General features: G+C 41.2%; 1 protein-coding gene across 2 annotated transcripts in view; it reads left to right on the top strand.

Annotated features, from left to right (window-relative positions):
• Positions 1 to 8891, top strand: part of ahrra (aryl-hydrocarbon receptor repressor a) — a 68105-nt gene extending 59214 nt beyond the window's left edge. For both annotated transcript variants that reach the window (XM_056364694.1, XM_056364693.1), the window contains exons 6-9: positions 1274 to 1418; positions 2205 to 2338; positions 3501 to 3715; positions 5498 to 8891. In XM_056364694.1, coding sequence (XP_056220669.1) covers positions 1274 to 1418; positions 2205 to 2338; positions 3501 to 3715; positions 5498 to 6644 — 1641 coding nt within the window. In that variant the 3' untranslated portion in view covers positions 6645 to 8891. The remainder of the gene's footprint in view (positions 1 to 1273; positions 1419 to 2204; positions 2339 to 3500; positions 3716 to 5497) is intronic.
• The last annotated feature ends 5574 nt before the right edge of the window (positions 8892 to 14465 follow it).

Genomic DNA, 14465 nt, shown 5'->3' with positions numbered 1-14465 from the left:
GACAGCACCCAAAGCCTTTTGTGGGATAAGGTGATGTGCGACCAGCAGAGGAAGAAAGGGTAGTTGACAGTGAACAAATCTTTCTTTAAATACTCACAGATCATTACGCTATGTTTCAGAGACTGTCATCAAAAACACTCTTCGACTTTCCCAGATGTTCAGTTTTTGCAAAGGAGCTTTTGGTTGTTTTTAAGTCACATACTTTGCCACTAAGGCCTTGACAACATGTCACATAATTTTAAGCCCACAATTATAGTCAGAAGGACACTTATCCCTAATGTACCACAGGAAAAAAAGAAAAAAGAACGCTTCACTAAGTAGCACCACAAGAAAGCCCTGGAGAAGAGCAGAAAACCTCCACTGGCCTTTGATCCTATTTGTTACTGGGGCAGTTAGCCTTTGAAGGTCAGCGAAAATATCACTTATTCTCCATTTTTTCCTCTTCTTTTCCTCTCTGTGTTTTTTACGAGAAACATAAACAATAGTCACTCGATCCGTCTGTCTGCCTGACTGCCGGTAGGGAACCAAACCACAGGACGAAGAGCTCGCCGAAGACGGTGGGAACAGATTGTGTTTTCAGAGGCAGGCGATCAAAAACCCTCGCGTGCCACCAGTGTGGAAATTATGGAGAGAGTGCAGGGAGGAGGGAGAGAGGGAAGAAGGGAAGGTTAAACATTTTAGTGAGGAATCTGTCATGGAATGACAGAAAGCACAGCTATTGCTGGAAAAGAGAGAGAGGCATGACGAGAGTGGGCTGGAACCCGACTCACTCTGTGTGTGTGGATGGGGAGGGTAAGCTGGGCTGGACTGCTGTTCGGGAGCCGGTGTCACGCGATGTTTGACAAACACAGCTGCCCTCACTGGCCCTGCAGCTGGCCTTAGACTCTTACTGTACTGGGTAAATGCTGCTGCCTGTGTGTATGTGCATGCATATATATGCATGTACAGTAAGTATTTCTATGACTTTGTGTATATAGCCCTTGTGTGTGTGATGTGGGAAGCAGACTGAGTGTATCCGAGCAGCACTGACAGGAACCCCCCCACACACACACACACACACACACACACACACACACAGCAGCTACCAGCTGCATTGATGGCTCTAAGCAGCAAAGCACACTGGTCCAAAGTCAGTGTGCGGATAGTGCTGTTAACACACAGACTCATGTGTATTAAGACTTTGAGGAGATGACATGACTGTGTCTAAAAGTAGAAATGTGTGTGACTATGCACACGTTTTAATGAAATATTTTCTACTCGGTTTCTCCCACAGACTGACGTGATGCACCAGAATGTGTTTGACTACATCCACATAGACGACCGTCAGGAGTTCAGACGCCAGCTCCACTGGGCCATGTGTCCTCCACAGCACCAGGGAACATCTGCCCACCAGGATAACCAGTTACCTGCAGGGACTGGTGAGTAGTTGTGGATGTGGTGATGACTGCTACGTCAAATGTTTAAGGGCCCAATTCCAATGTCCACCCTCAGAGACTCACAGAGTTTGAGGCACGTTCCTGGTAAGTCCATGAGGGCTTAAGACTGTCCCACTGTCAAACCACTGAGGGCATGAGGGCTCTCTAGCAGACATTCTGAGCCCTTTCTGCAAGTCCCCATTTCTACAGACTTTGGCTGTGTCCAAAAGTACTCACTATTCCCTATATAGTCTAGTAAGTTTGCTATTTTGTAGTGCTGTTCAAACGTATAGTGAGAATTATTATACCCTATATAGTGGACTCATAGTATCCCACAATGCATCATGAAAAGTAATGTACAACTGATGGTCACTAACCAAGCAACATATACCATCATGCATTGTGCTCGTGCTGAAACACAGAAAAATGGTGCGGAGAAAATTACCCAACCACCATAAAACAGAACAAATAATAATATAGAACATAGTTAACAATTGTATGCAACATGTGTTGACATCGTCAAGTTACGTGATGTCACAAAGTACTGTCCCATTCCTCTTTGTACCATTTTTAGCCCTTAAGTGTGTGAGGATTCAAGGCTTAGGCCTCAGGGGGGGACATTGGGATTGGGCCTTAGTCATGTTTGGTCTGCCCTGTAATAGTAGATTGCAGATTATTAGTAGCTGATTATTGTCAGTGTTCCTTCTCCCCTTCTCCTGTCTATGAAGCACTTTAACAAATTGCTATACAAATTTGATTATCCTTCTCCTCTTCCATCTTAAACTCTAGGTGAGGACTTTGTAGTCAGCAGCCAGTTTCACTCTCTGGAGGCAGGGGGAATTCCTCCTGAGCTCTCCTGCTTTCTTAACAGATGTTTCATAGCCAGAGTCCGATGCCTCTTGGACAGCACCTCTGGATTCTTGGTGAGTGGTCTGAACCAAACTGCCAGCTAACCTGAACAGTAACTTCAGTTTTTAATGCATTAAAGTGTACTCAAAACATAAAAACTGAGCGCTGAGAAAATGCTGCCCGCTGTCTGGGAGAAGACCCAGGCCTATAAAAAGTATTATGACCCCTTTGGTGCAGCAAAACTTCATTTTTAATTGTAGTGTGCTCAGTTATTTATAGTTGTATTGCAAGGCATTATGAGGTAATTGGGTGATTGGACATAGCAGCAGAATAGGAGCCTGGTTCATCCCTCATGACTGTGACTAGAGTGGTTTGGAGACCAACAGTGGAAAAACTAGAGGCCCTGATGACAGAGCAACGAGCATATGGGTTTGGACCATTTCATCAGGGTCATCGGAGTTTACAGTCACCAAGTCCGCTCTGGTTGCATTGATGCTGGCCGTGCAACAGAAATTCTAGATGGCAATTTTCATACATAAACTTGAAGCACTCATAGCCAAGTAGTGAGCAAATATTGGTAAGATGCTTTCCTCATCAGTCAACATGATTGCAGCAAAGACACAAACTGTCATGTAATGCACAGCACTCATTCTGCAACAAGTAAAAGGAGCTTCATTCCCTATCAAAAGAATATTATTAATGCTTTATTGAGTGTACCTGCTGTTTCTTTTGGACATATTCACAGCATGGAGTTACGGATGGCTGAAATATCTCAAAGGCTGATAAAATTCATCCATCAGTCTAAACTGGACTTTGAGTTTAGAGATTGTTACCAAATGTTTGCAAGCTAACAGACCAAACTAAGATGGTGAACCTGATAATACCTGCTAATATCAGAATGTTAGCATTGCAGCTGTGAGCATATTAGCATGCTGATGTTAGTATTTAGCGCAAAACACCCCTGTGCATAAGCACAGCCTCACAGAGCCGCTGACATGGACTCGCTTAAATACTACTGAGTGCAATGTGGTTACTGGTGGATGTATGGTTATTTATCTTATAGGGTATAAAGACACAGTATCTGTATGATCTAAGAAAGGTTGACACTTCCTGAAATTAAAGACCAGTTTAAATTAAAAAAATGGAAATAAGAGTAGATATTAATTTTTTAACATGCAAAAAAAATGTGGCCAATTGGACATTTTTAAACTAGAAACTTCTTCTCTTCTGTCCCAGACTATGCAGTTCCAGGGTCGACTGAAGTTCCTCCATGGGCAGAAGAAGAAGTCAGCCTCTGGGGCTCTGCTGCCTCCCCAGCTGGCACTGTTCTGTGTAGCTGTACCCCTCCTACTGCCCTCCATCACTGAGATGAAAATGAAGAACATGCTAATGCGGGGAAAGAACAAGGGAGGAGCAGGAGGAGGAGGGATTATCTCTGCACTGGAGCATGGGTAAGCATGGAAACATCCTTCCAAGTTTTACTAAAACTGGAGGGCTGATGTATGTTCACACTGTGTCCTACTGTAAAGCCACTGATTGCTCTAATGGGGGGTGCTATACTGTAATTAAAGGTCAATCTTTTTCACACAAACTTGATGTCTCAGACTGTGCTGGTCCAAAGCTGAGGTTTGATGCATTTTGGCACCTTGTTACAGCCTCTAGGAAATTACATTGATTGGCCTGATGGGGGAGCTAGAAGTAAAGGTCAAAACTTAAAACTTTGAAAGGCCACAGCCGCTACATCATCGGTTAAGTTTTGTTTAAGCACTTTGTCACCCATGATGCACTTTGTCACCAATCAGCCCAGAGATGCTTTCATAATTCATAAAGGATGACATGTGTACTTTGTTAATGTACATGTTAAATCATGCCTTGACTAAGATCCATGAGACAAGAGTAAAGGAAACACATTAAAAACAGTGTGAGACTGCCAAAAAAATACATGGGCACCAGTCCTCATGTGTTATTGATTTATTTTTTGGGTTATATATATTCTAGAGGTAGGCTACCAGCTTATGACTCAGCAACAGCTTGATGAACACACAAGCATTTACCCTGGGACCCAGTTACCAACACAAACATGAGGCCTTTCCTCACCCAGCAGGCTGTGACACCAAACCAAATGAGCGCTGGAGGCCTTACCTGTGGCCAATTAGGAGCAAATACATGTCTCAGTTTGAATGAGGCCCGCTGTGCTTCATGCATCATTGACAGCTTTGAGAAGCTGCAAGGCCAAGAGTTGAGCTGTAGTCAGTGAGCAGAGGCCTACCACCCCCTCTGCTGTTCATTCTTTCTCTTCATCATCCAGAGAAACACCGATAATGTTAGTATTTTTTTAGCAAAAATCCAACAGTAAGTAGACAGCAGGTTGGCTGTTTAGATGGGAGGCCTTCAGGTTTCTTAGGGTCTTCAGTATGAGAAGACTGCTATACACGACACCTGATTTGAAGGAAAATGACTACAGGTTAGCGCAAGTGCATCTTTTCCTATAATGCACCTGAAAATGTATTTATTTTCACATGCAATGTTGATGAAAAGACACATATTACCTCCTACGTGTGTTGTGTTGAAACATATGGAAGAAACTTTTAAAAATAGCCTAATTTCAAAATTAGGATGTTTAGTAATACACTCTAAATTCTTCTAATCATCTTCAGCCATTCTGGTGTTAGCCTTATTAAAAGCTTCCATCTGCATATTAATCAACACTGGAAATTGAATGTGTCATTATATCTTAATCACTGATTGATCGTGACATTCACTTTGCCACAAGTTCAATGGCAGGTGATCAGAAAGTATAGTTTAAAAAGATTATCACACACAAAACAGCCAAGGGCTGTAACACAGAAATGAAGACAGTGTATTGTTCTGCCTGTAAACTCGGAGTGCTGGTCATCATTGATCTTTGGGCTCTGGATGTTGACTCTGGTCTCAATTTACAGATGAGACAGATCCCGGAAAAGATGAGTCATTTCTGGAACAATTCTCTCATGAACTAAAGTGAACCAAACCTAGATGTTTGTACTTTGAGTAATTCCTCAATCAGTAGAAAAAAACTTTGTTTGTAGACATTCCTGTTTGGATATCTGGGTGGATTAATGATATTTTAAATGTCGTCAAAGAACAGAAAGATCACACAGACTAATTTGTCTTTTTGTTCTGTGATTAATGATCTCTTCTCTTTTCTCTGATCCCTCTGTCCTCCCCACCCCACCCCACCTTCTCCCTCACAGTGAGCGAGGGGAGCACCTTCGGAGGCACTCCTTCAGTGGGGGAATGGGTGACATAGCAGACCCTCTCCTCCTCTCATGTCCCACTCCTGGTGGTACCCAGCGAGGTCACCACACTCCCTGGACCCCGCTCTCCAAAGATAACCTCAAGTACCGCCCTGATGGATACTACAACCAGGAGGAGCCCCTAAACTACTGTAAGTCCTCCATGGCTTCCCATAAAGGCCTCAGTCCAGGCCTGGGTGGCGGCTGGCCCCTGCGGCCAAACTCAGGTCCCCTCAGAGCGGGCCAGGGTATGGGCTACATCCCCTCTAACCGCGTGAACAAGGCCGGTCAGTACGGGAAGCCATACCGCCTTTCCCCAAACTACCACAGCAGCAGAGGTGGCGAGGTGTTTGTGTCTAAGCTCTATGGGAATGTCCAGATTCCAACAGACCCGGATGCGTACTGCGTGGACCTGGTGAAGAGCGAGAACGGCTATGGAGAATGCTATGATGGCCATCTAATGCCCGAGATGCCCCCCATCAAGGTAGAGCATGACTCAGACTCTGAAAACGGCTGCGATGCCTATGGGCGACCCTGGGCTTGCCGCGACCCAGAAGCCATCGACCGTCGCTATGGTAATGGGATATACGACCAAAGCTCCAGCCTGCAGCTGAAATCAGAAGCAGATTATTATGATCCGCAGTACTCGCCCTGTCAGCGAGGGAAAGCAGGCATCAGCCCACCGTACAACAACGGCAACTATCACAACTATGCAGTCAACAACAGCGGGAATACGGCCGCACGTCTGTTAAAGTGCGACAAAGACATGGGAAATAACAATGACAACAACCAGTTCAGTCCTCAGAGACTCTCCCATTCAGAATCTCTATGCAGCAACCAATCCGTCAACCTCATGGACTCACAGGTCTACCCACAGGACCCTCACAAGGCCTACATGCAGCCGGATTACAACAAGCATGGCACTTATGAGTTCAAAGGTCATGGCCTGATCCATTCAATCAAACGGGAGCCCATGGACTCCCCACCGTGGTCTGAGAGCGGTCATGACATAAACCAGTCCATGATGGTTGGGCCAAGGAACGTTATGCCATGTGTGATGAGCACAGGCCACCACAAGTCCAGTCCTTACATTTATATGCAGTAAGAGTGATTGGAGTGTTACCCACCCACCCACACACACACACACGAACAACACACACATAAACAATCAGTGTGCATTACAGTGCTTTGTGTTATTATTGTTCTCATACACATACACCAGCATAACAAAAGGACTGTCTTTGATTATGATGATTCCCAGGATGTCAAGCACCTCTTCAACTTGACGGAGAGGTAACAAAAAGGCTCAGGTTCTAGTGTTAGTGTTGTGACAATCAGAAATACAATTTTTAATCCAGTTTATGGATAGATGATTTTTGTTTTTAAAGAATACATTTTGTAGTTGTTTCCAAGCACTTTTGGATTTAGTGACAATGAGACAAATTATGTCTAGAAACACCATTTCATTTCATTCTTTGTGTTGTGCACACCTGGCTTTTGTGGGTGGAACAAAGATATTGCTGTAAAAAAACAACTTTTTTTTTTAGATGATTTAACACCTGTTACTGGGCTTATTCAAAGGAGAAGGCTGATTATGAGAACACACTTAGACATCAGTGATAAGTTACAGCTTAATCTGCCTTGAAGATTTCAAGGAGCCTTTTGGTGGTTTTGCATGTTTTAGTGCTTCAACTATAAATCGCCTACTTTATTCATTACCGCCTCCAGTGATGTATGAATGGAAATTACCAGTTTCTATGCATTTTAGTAACCCTTGTTATTCAATCAACATGCAAATACTTGAAACTTACTTGAAATCCACTGCAGTAAAAAATTGTTTGGTCAAAGTTTTAATGCAGGACACAACTAAATTCACATTTTTTACAACATTTTTTGTGGTCTGAATTAGACTTTCAAAGAGCAAAGCTTACAATGTAATGCTTTTTTCCGAGCATCCTTGAATACACCATTAATTACTACTTGCTACAGAATCCAATCCAAACTTTACAGTAATGTAAAGTATATGCAATTTGTAGTTAATGGACCAAAACATGTAAAACTATCAGTATGGCAAAAGCTTTAAGTATATTCACTACGTTTGTTTATTCAATTAGAAACAGCCTGATTACACACATAAGGGCAGCAGGGGGGGCACAGTAAGTGGGGAAACAAACCCTCAACCACAAACCTGTGGCTCACGCATGTGTCCCACTGAAGCACTGCTGAGCAAGGCACTGAATAATAACAAGTCCTACAGGTACCGCTCTGTACTTGCTCCTCAGCTCTGACCTCCTTGTAGAAAATAGAAATAAAGTGAAATTTAGAGTGCACAGTAAAAAAAAAAAGCATAAGGATGACGAAGGCAAAACTGATTTAAAAGTAACATTTAACCGCATTGAATTGACATGAAAAGCGAACAACTCAATTTAAATCACACTAGAATTGAACCTTTAAATTGCAGGACCTAAGAAAAATGTTAAATGATTAATATATTCATTATCAGCTGAAGGTTTGTCTGGACAAGTGTTCGACCGAATTGAAGGAAAAGAGTGTGTTGTTAAAAGGTTCGATTTTGATGTGCACAAAACTTTCATCATTTTCAAACTCTGGTTGAATGTACAAATAATATAAATTTATGTCATTGTATGTCAAAGCTGATGTTGTACAGTTTGGATCAGACATTCAGCTCAGTACAGCCTGCCTCACTGCCGGCGTGACACCTTTCCTTTGAGATAAATATACACTTTCATGTTTCATGTCTTTTCAGTCGCAAAACATCAGACAATGTCTTCACAGTGTTTTTGCACAAATTAATTAAAAGCACCAAATTGATTCAATGTCAGAGTCTCGGTTCTGTGACGCTACTGTAGTAGTTCCCAAATTGCACTACTGGGAGTAGTTCAGTTGAAGTTCAGCCTACCCAGACAGGTTTTTGAGTCGACACGCACAACTGTACATGGTGTCACTGTTTTGAATTTGTCTTTTTCTCTTTGTGTGTGTTCATTTCAATAAATGTTTGATGATTCGTATTTATTGTAAGAGGCAAATGTGTATAATTTAAAAATTGCAGTTTTGAAGGCTTTTCTGTTTCACTAAGGTAAATAAATATGGCTTTTTTTTCTTGCTCTCTTTTTGATAATTGTTAAAAAAAAGACTGTCATACTTGTCTCATGGAGGCGGTAGCTGCAAGGTAGCGAACACAGTGTACATATGCAGTGTCTTCCAGTGTTTCTACGTGTTTTTGCAAATGGGACTTATCTATTAAAAGACCTTTCTTCATATGGAAAATCTGAGTGAAGTGTTCTTCTTTTGATTCTTTTCTCTTAAACAAGTCGAGTAACATATGAGCATGTGATGGCAAAAAACATATCCACAGTAATGAGATTACAGATGATTCATAACTTAGATAATGAATATTACGCAAGTGTAAACCACAAGTATTCCTATTAAACATTTGAAATGTGTAATAAATGGGTGAAGGCATAGTGTGTGTGTGGCTTTGTGAAAGAAACACACTCCTCTGCAAACACTTTAACATTCAAATTACTTTGTTCTAAAATGCATTAGATAATCCAGAGATAATTTTAACAATGGCAAATAATTATCATAGAGCTCAAACCAAATAATGCAAAATACAACAAGGTCATTCTAGTAACCTAATGGTTCCCTGCTCTCGTAAACACAATGAAAAATGACCAAATTTTATTGTTCAGTTAACGTCCTTGTCTCTTTGGTAGCTTTTGAATTTTTCACATGCAGCAAATGTGGTCTCATCCTTCAGATTTGTGTCTCTATTAATAATTAATACTCAGCAGAACAGGATACAGAGTATCTCTAGCCACATTGCCTGTATGATTAATGTGCTGTAAAGTTGGTATGACAGCTCCTTCACACGATCTGAGAAACTTAACACTCATCTCTCACCACTGTCTGGGACAAGGGCTAGAGTCAGGGAAATGTTGGCATCCACAGAGAGGGAGAGGGCAAGAAAAGAGGCAGTGGACGGAGAGAGGAAGAAAAAGCTGGGCTTGAATCCTGGTCCTCAGGATTCCCAGGAGAGCTGGATTTCTAGTGTACTCTATAGTTAATTGTATTCATTTAGCAGATCGGGTTTAAAATAGTCTAAGTTCTCCATTGTTCCTTTTGAACAGGTCAGCAATTTCAAAATCATACAGTTTGGATATCATATAAAAACTGCATTGTGACAGAGAGATTGTAATCTCAATGCAAACGATTATAATAAGATTATTATGTAATTTATAGAGACTCTGAGAACAGGGTCAAAAACTGTCATTTTCTACACAGTAATAAAAATCTGTTCCTTTGACCACTCCTTGCACACCAACTGTCCCTGTTTCTTAAAAGTGCTTTTGCAAGGTCTAGCTGCCCAACAACAAACCATCTAATGTCCTTATATCTATATGATGTAGATAAAAAAAAAGAGACCTCCAGGATCATATGGTTGCAGATAATTTTATGACCCCTGATTTAGAGATACAAACAGAGCAAACACATTGTACCAAACATGGGACATGGAAATGTGAAAAAAGATTGAATTTAGATGAAAATGACTCACTGAAATGAATTTACAGTAACTGGTACTCGAGGAACAGCAGTGGCCAAAATCAAAAATAAGGTCATTTGACACACTGGGGCTTTTTGCCAAAAAAAATCCAGAGTGTCACATTATTCTATTCTAAACTCTAAAACTATTTAAGTTATTAGGTCCATTATATATTTAACAGCCACCAAGACTAATATTAAGATTCTCTCTCTGGCACTCGCTGGCCAGGTAGACACAGCAGGAAGTGAGTGAAACTTTTTCAGCACATGTGCTGCTGGAGTAGCAGAATGTCACACTCATTCCTAATCTGTTGTTTATCACAGCTACGTAACGTTAATTAGGTGCACCTGGCCTTGGAATGAAATGCTTTAAATTCCCTGTGCTGGCATCAGAAGGGAGAGGCTTCTTAACATGGAGACCTGTGATTAGCTGTTGTCTTTTGAATTTGTGTCTTTTGTAGTTTTGATCAGGTACTCTGGTTGTTTTGTATATTTGTTATTAACTTCCACGGATTTGGTGGTTTTAATGGTGTTTTCTGTGGGTGGTTTGGGTCAGCGGTGGAGTGTTGCATGCCCCATATAGGGTCACCCAAGTGTGGGGCGTAACAATAGGTTATAGGGCATTACAGGGTGCACCAGGATCAGTGGAAGGATTTCACTTATGGGGATGACTGTGAGTGTGTATGTTCTAGTGTGTGTGTGTGTGTGTGTACATGTCTTTCTATGGTTGTGTGGACACATTTTGGTTTGAAACCATCATTATGAGGACATTTTGGTGGGTCCTCATAATGAACTTCAAAAGGGTGTTTGAGGATTAAGACTTGATTTTAGGGTTACGGTTAAAGTTAGGTTTAGGTCAGGGTCAGGTTTAGGGCATTCTGTTATGATGGTTAAAGTTAGGGTAAGGGATTAAGGAATGCATTATCTCAATAACGGGTCCCCATTGATATAGTAAAACAAGGGTGTGTGTGTAAATCGCAGATCAGCTTATGTTTGTTTACAATTAATTAAAAGGAAATCTTGTTATGATCTTCACTTCTTTAGTAATATTATAGAAATGATATCCACTATGTAATTAAAAATACAACATTCATATATAGAACAGGTTCAGTGTAGTGTATCACATTTATTTTGCAGTATCATCTTTCTTTTTTAAAGATTTAGGCTTTTTGATTCATTTTATAAGTATCCTGTTTAAAACATCATAAAATGAAGCAACAGAACAAACAAGACCAGAGAAAATTCTTTTGTGGCTAAACTATCCTCTACTATCACTGGATTTAATACAGTAGCTAGTGGTTAATAACATCCTGCATCAAAAACCACATAAGCTATTCAGTGTGGTGCCTCACTGTTCTTTCATAGTCGCATACTGGTTTACAGCCCATCCCAGGATGGCACCACTTTTCCTCCCACCTTACTCTCGACTCCTCAGCCCCACAGAGGAACTCTCCTCCTCGTGGAGGGGGCATAGTTTATGACCAGATGCCTCTCTTGGACACAGCGACGCTGGATGTCTGGAGCTGCTATTTCTATATTTGTAGCTATTTCTATAAATGCACTGTATGTATAATGAATATGTATAGTATTGCATTAAATTACTTGAATCACTTTAGTTTCATTTTGTGCACTTGGAACTATTCTATGAATACAAGGCAAAATAAAGAAAAAATAATAAATAAGATAAAGCCTATTGAAATCCAATAATAGAATCTGGTTTCTGCTAAAAAAAAATAAAAATAAAAACAGGTAAAAGACAGTAGTGATCCATATTATAATGTCTTTTTTCTTGTTGGGAGACAGATGTCAGTGTTGTGGTCCCAGAGTTGATCCGGTGTTTTGGTAACATTAGTGTGACAGTAATTTGGATGAGAGAGTATCTGTTGTGCTGAGCTGTGTGTCGAAAAACAGAACTGTGTGTAAGAAATGTAAAAGTACACTTCCCATAAACCAAGCTAATTGCTCTGCAGAGTTATAAAATGGCCCTTTACGTGTCAGTGCTGATGTTTAGTACACCCATGTAAAGCCCAGACGGTTGTACAGGAGAACCATTCACTTCCTCTTGACAATTATCAAATTAAAAACCCACTTCCTCCTGTAGTCCTGAGAGAAAGTGCTGCATCCAGTTTAGGAACTTCAAACATTCACATTTCACCTTTACAGAGAATTTTTAAGGATTTGCCTCTGAGTTTGTTTACAGCACTGCAGGGCTGGTTGCACAGTTAACAGTTACTGCTAGAAAATGAATGAGGTTCATTACTTTGCAGTTGGCAAGGAGACGTAAAATAAAGTACGGGGGAATAATAGCAGTTAAATGATATTCATAAGTCATTCTGATCCATAGAGTAATAGTCCATGAAAGCTGTATGTGTTATTCAGTTTCATAACTCTGGCTTGAAAGGAAAACACAGTAAGGTTTGTGTTATTTATTTGTTACTTTTATGTGTGTGTACTTTTTTTATTGGAAGTACTTGTAGTTTTTCTGACTAGACTCAAACTGTGGTCAATGAATATGAAAAAGGATAATGAAATATACACACGGCTAACTATGTAGTTTAATAGTCTCAGAACAAAAGAGAAGCGCAGTGCTCTCCTGTGACCTTACAGAGATCAAGCTCTTTAATCTGAATTACAAATGCAATTGTGTCTCTTACACACATACAGTTCCTCATAAGTGAGTTCATGTGAAACAGTGTGTAGCCTTTCCCTCTCTTTTCCCCAAAGGAGCTCTCTGCCTTTGTCTCACTGTAGTTTCATGACTGATGATGTGACAATGAACTTTAAATGTTTAATATTCGTCTTCATGCACGCAACCTTCCATCACGCCATCTGTATGACACTTGTCCTGCCCAGGGAGGGGAAAGGGTGAGAATGACAAGGAAGAGAGAGAGAGAGAGACAAAGAGACAAAACCTAGAGGTGTGAAAAGAGAAGTTAGTTTGGGAAAAGGGTGAAAACAATGAAAAGAGCACATCCAATCAAGAGGGAGGAGTGACTGCTTAGGGCAACTGTAATATAAGCAAAGTGTTTGATGCTTGTTGACAGCTGTATCTGTGAGGGGGGTGTGTGTGTGAGTGTGTGTGTGTAGACCAAGACTTATAATCCTATACTATGCAAGGTTGCGTGACCGTTCATACCCCACTCTTTGCTGTTCCGCACACCATTTGCCCTAATTGGCCACACCGACTCTCTGTGTCTTTCTCCCACACGCTAATACACACTCATATAGGCAGATGCACCAATGCATACATAGACACAACAATGTCCACGTCTCCTCTCCCCATATCCCCGGTGACAATGAGGAGAATCCTTGAGGGTATGTCACAGACACGCATGTGCATATACATATGCGTGCACATTATCATGCACATATACACACACCCTACTAAGCATATGGAAGACAGTCACGCAACCCCCCCCCCACCCCACCCCCACACATAACCCCCACAACCTTGCCACTTCTTCACTACAATTAGCTAATGAACAACAAACAGACCTCCTTGCCTTATTGCTTACTTTCCTTAGCTGCGTCAGTGCCTCTAAATCAGTGATCTCCGTGTGTGTGATGTACCCCCACAGCCCTGTCATATGAACACACACATCATGCTTCAAATATATTCATTTGAAATGTTAATGTTTAGGGCAGTTTAGATAAGTTTGTAGTACCACGACTTAGATGTTTTAACCATTACTTTTAGCTTACTGTTAGCTTGCTAGCTATTCTCACTGACAAGTACATGTTGAGGTCTACAAGTACGCCTAGTTGGGAATAAGTGCTCTAAAAAATAAGATGAAAGAAACGTTCACAACCATTTTCTCAGTCCTAAAGATTTGAAAAATAATAATCAGCTGAATGTGATGGTGTTCAGTGTGAAAGTCAAATGGTTTATGTATGAGCCTAGGGGCGACTAGCCAGTTGAAAGGTTACTGAGTGCAACCTGGTGATTCATAAACTAGATATGCAGGCAGCAGCTGACCGTGAGTCATGAGCATGCACGCACATATGCAACACACAAGAAGGCAAACTCACTTCACTTACACAGATACCCATAGTGCTTTACAGAAATGTCCCCAGAAAGTCACCAATTCAATATCTCAAGTTTTCCTGCACATGCACATGTATCCACACACACTGCCACTGTCAATCCCCTGAGACAGGACCAGCAAACATGCTCAGAAACTACAGGATTTAAGTGAATGCTCTAATAATTTCCATGTGAGATTAGGAGGAAGAGTACAGTGAGATTATGGAGTCACAGCCTGCACTGTTTGTTTTGGGTTGCGTTCATGCTCTAGTTGACAGATTAATCTGTGAAGGTTACAAAGATAGATGCTGCTGCTGCAGTCTCTTCTGCTGGGAAATG

The sequence above is a fragment of the Seriola aureovittata genome, chromosome 20, assembly GCF_021018895.1.
Source record: "Seriola aureovittata isolate HTS-2021-v1 ecotype China chromosome 20, ASM2101889v1, whole genome shotgun sequence".
Lineage (NCBI taxonomy): Eukaryota > Metazoa > Chordata > Actinopteri > Carangiformes > Carangidae > Seriola > Seriola aureovittata.
Note: the sequence above shows the minus strand (reverse complement) of the source record. Positions and strands in the feature narration are given on the sequence as shown.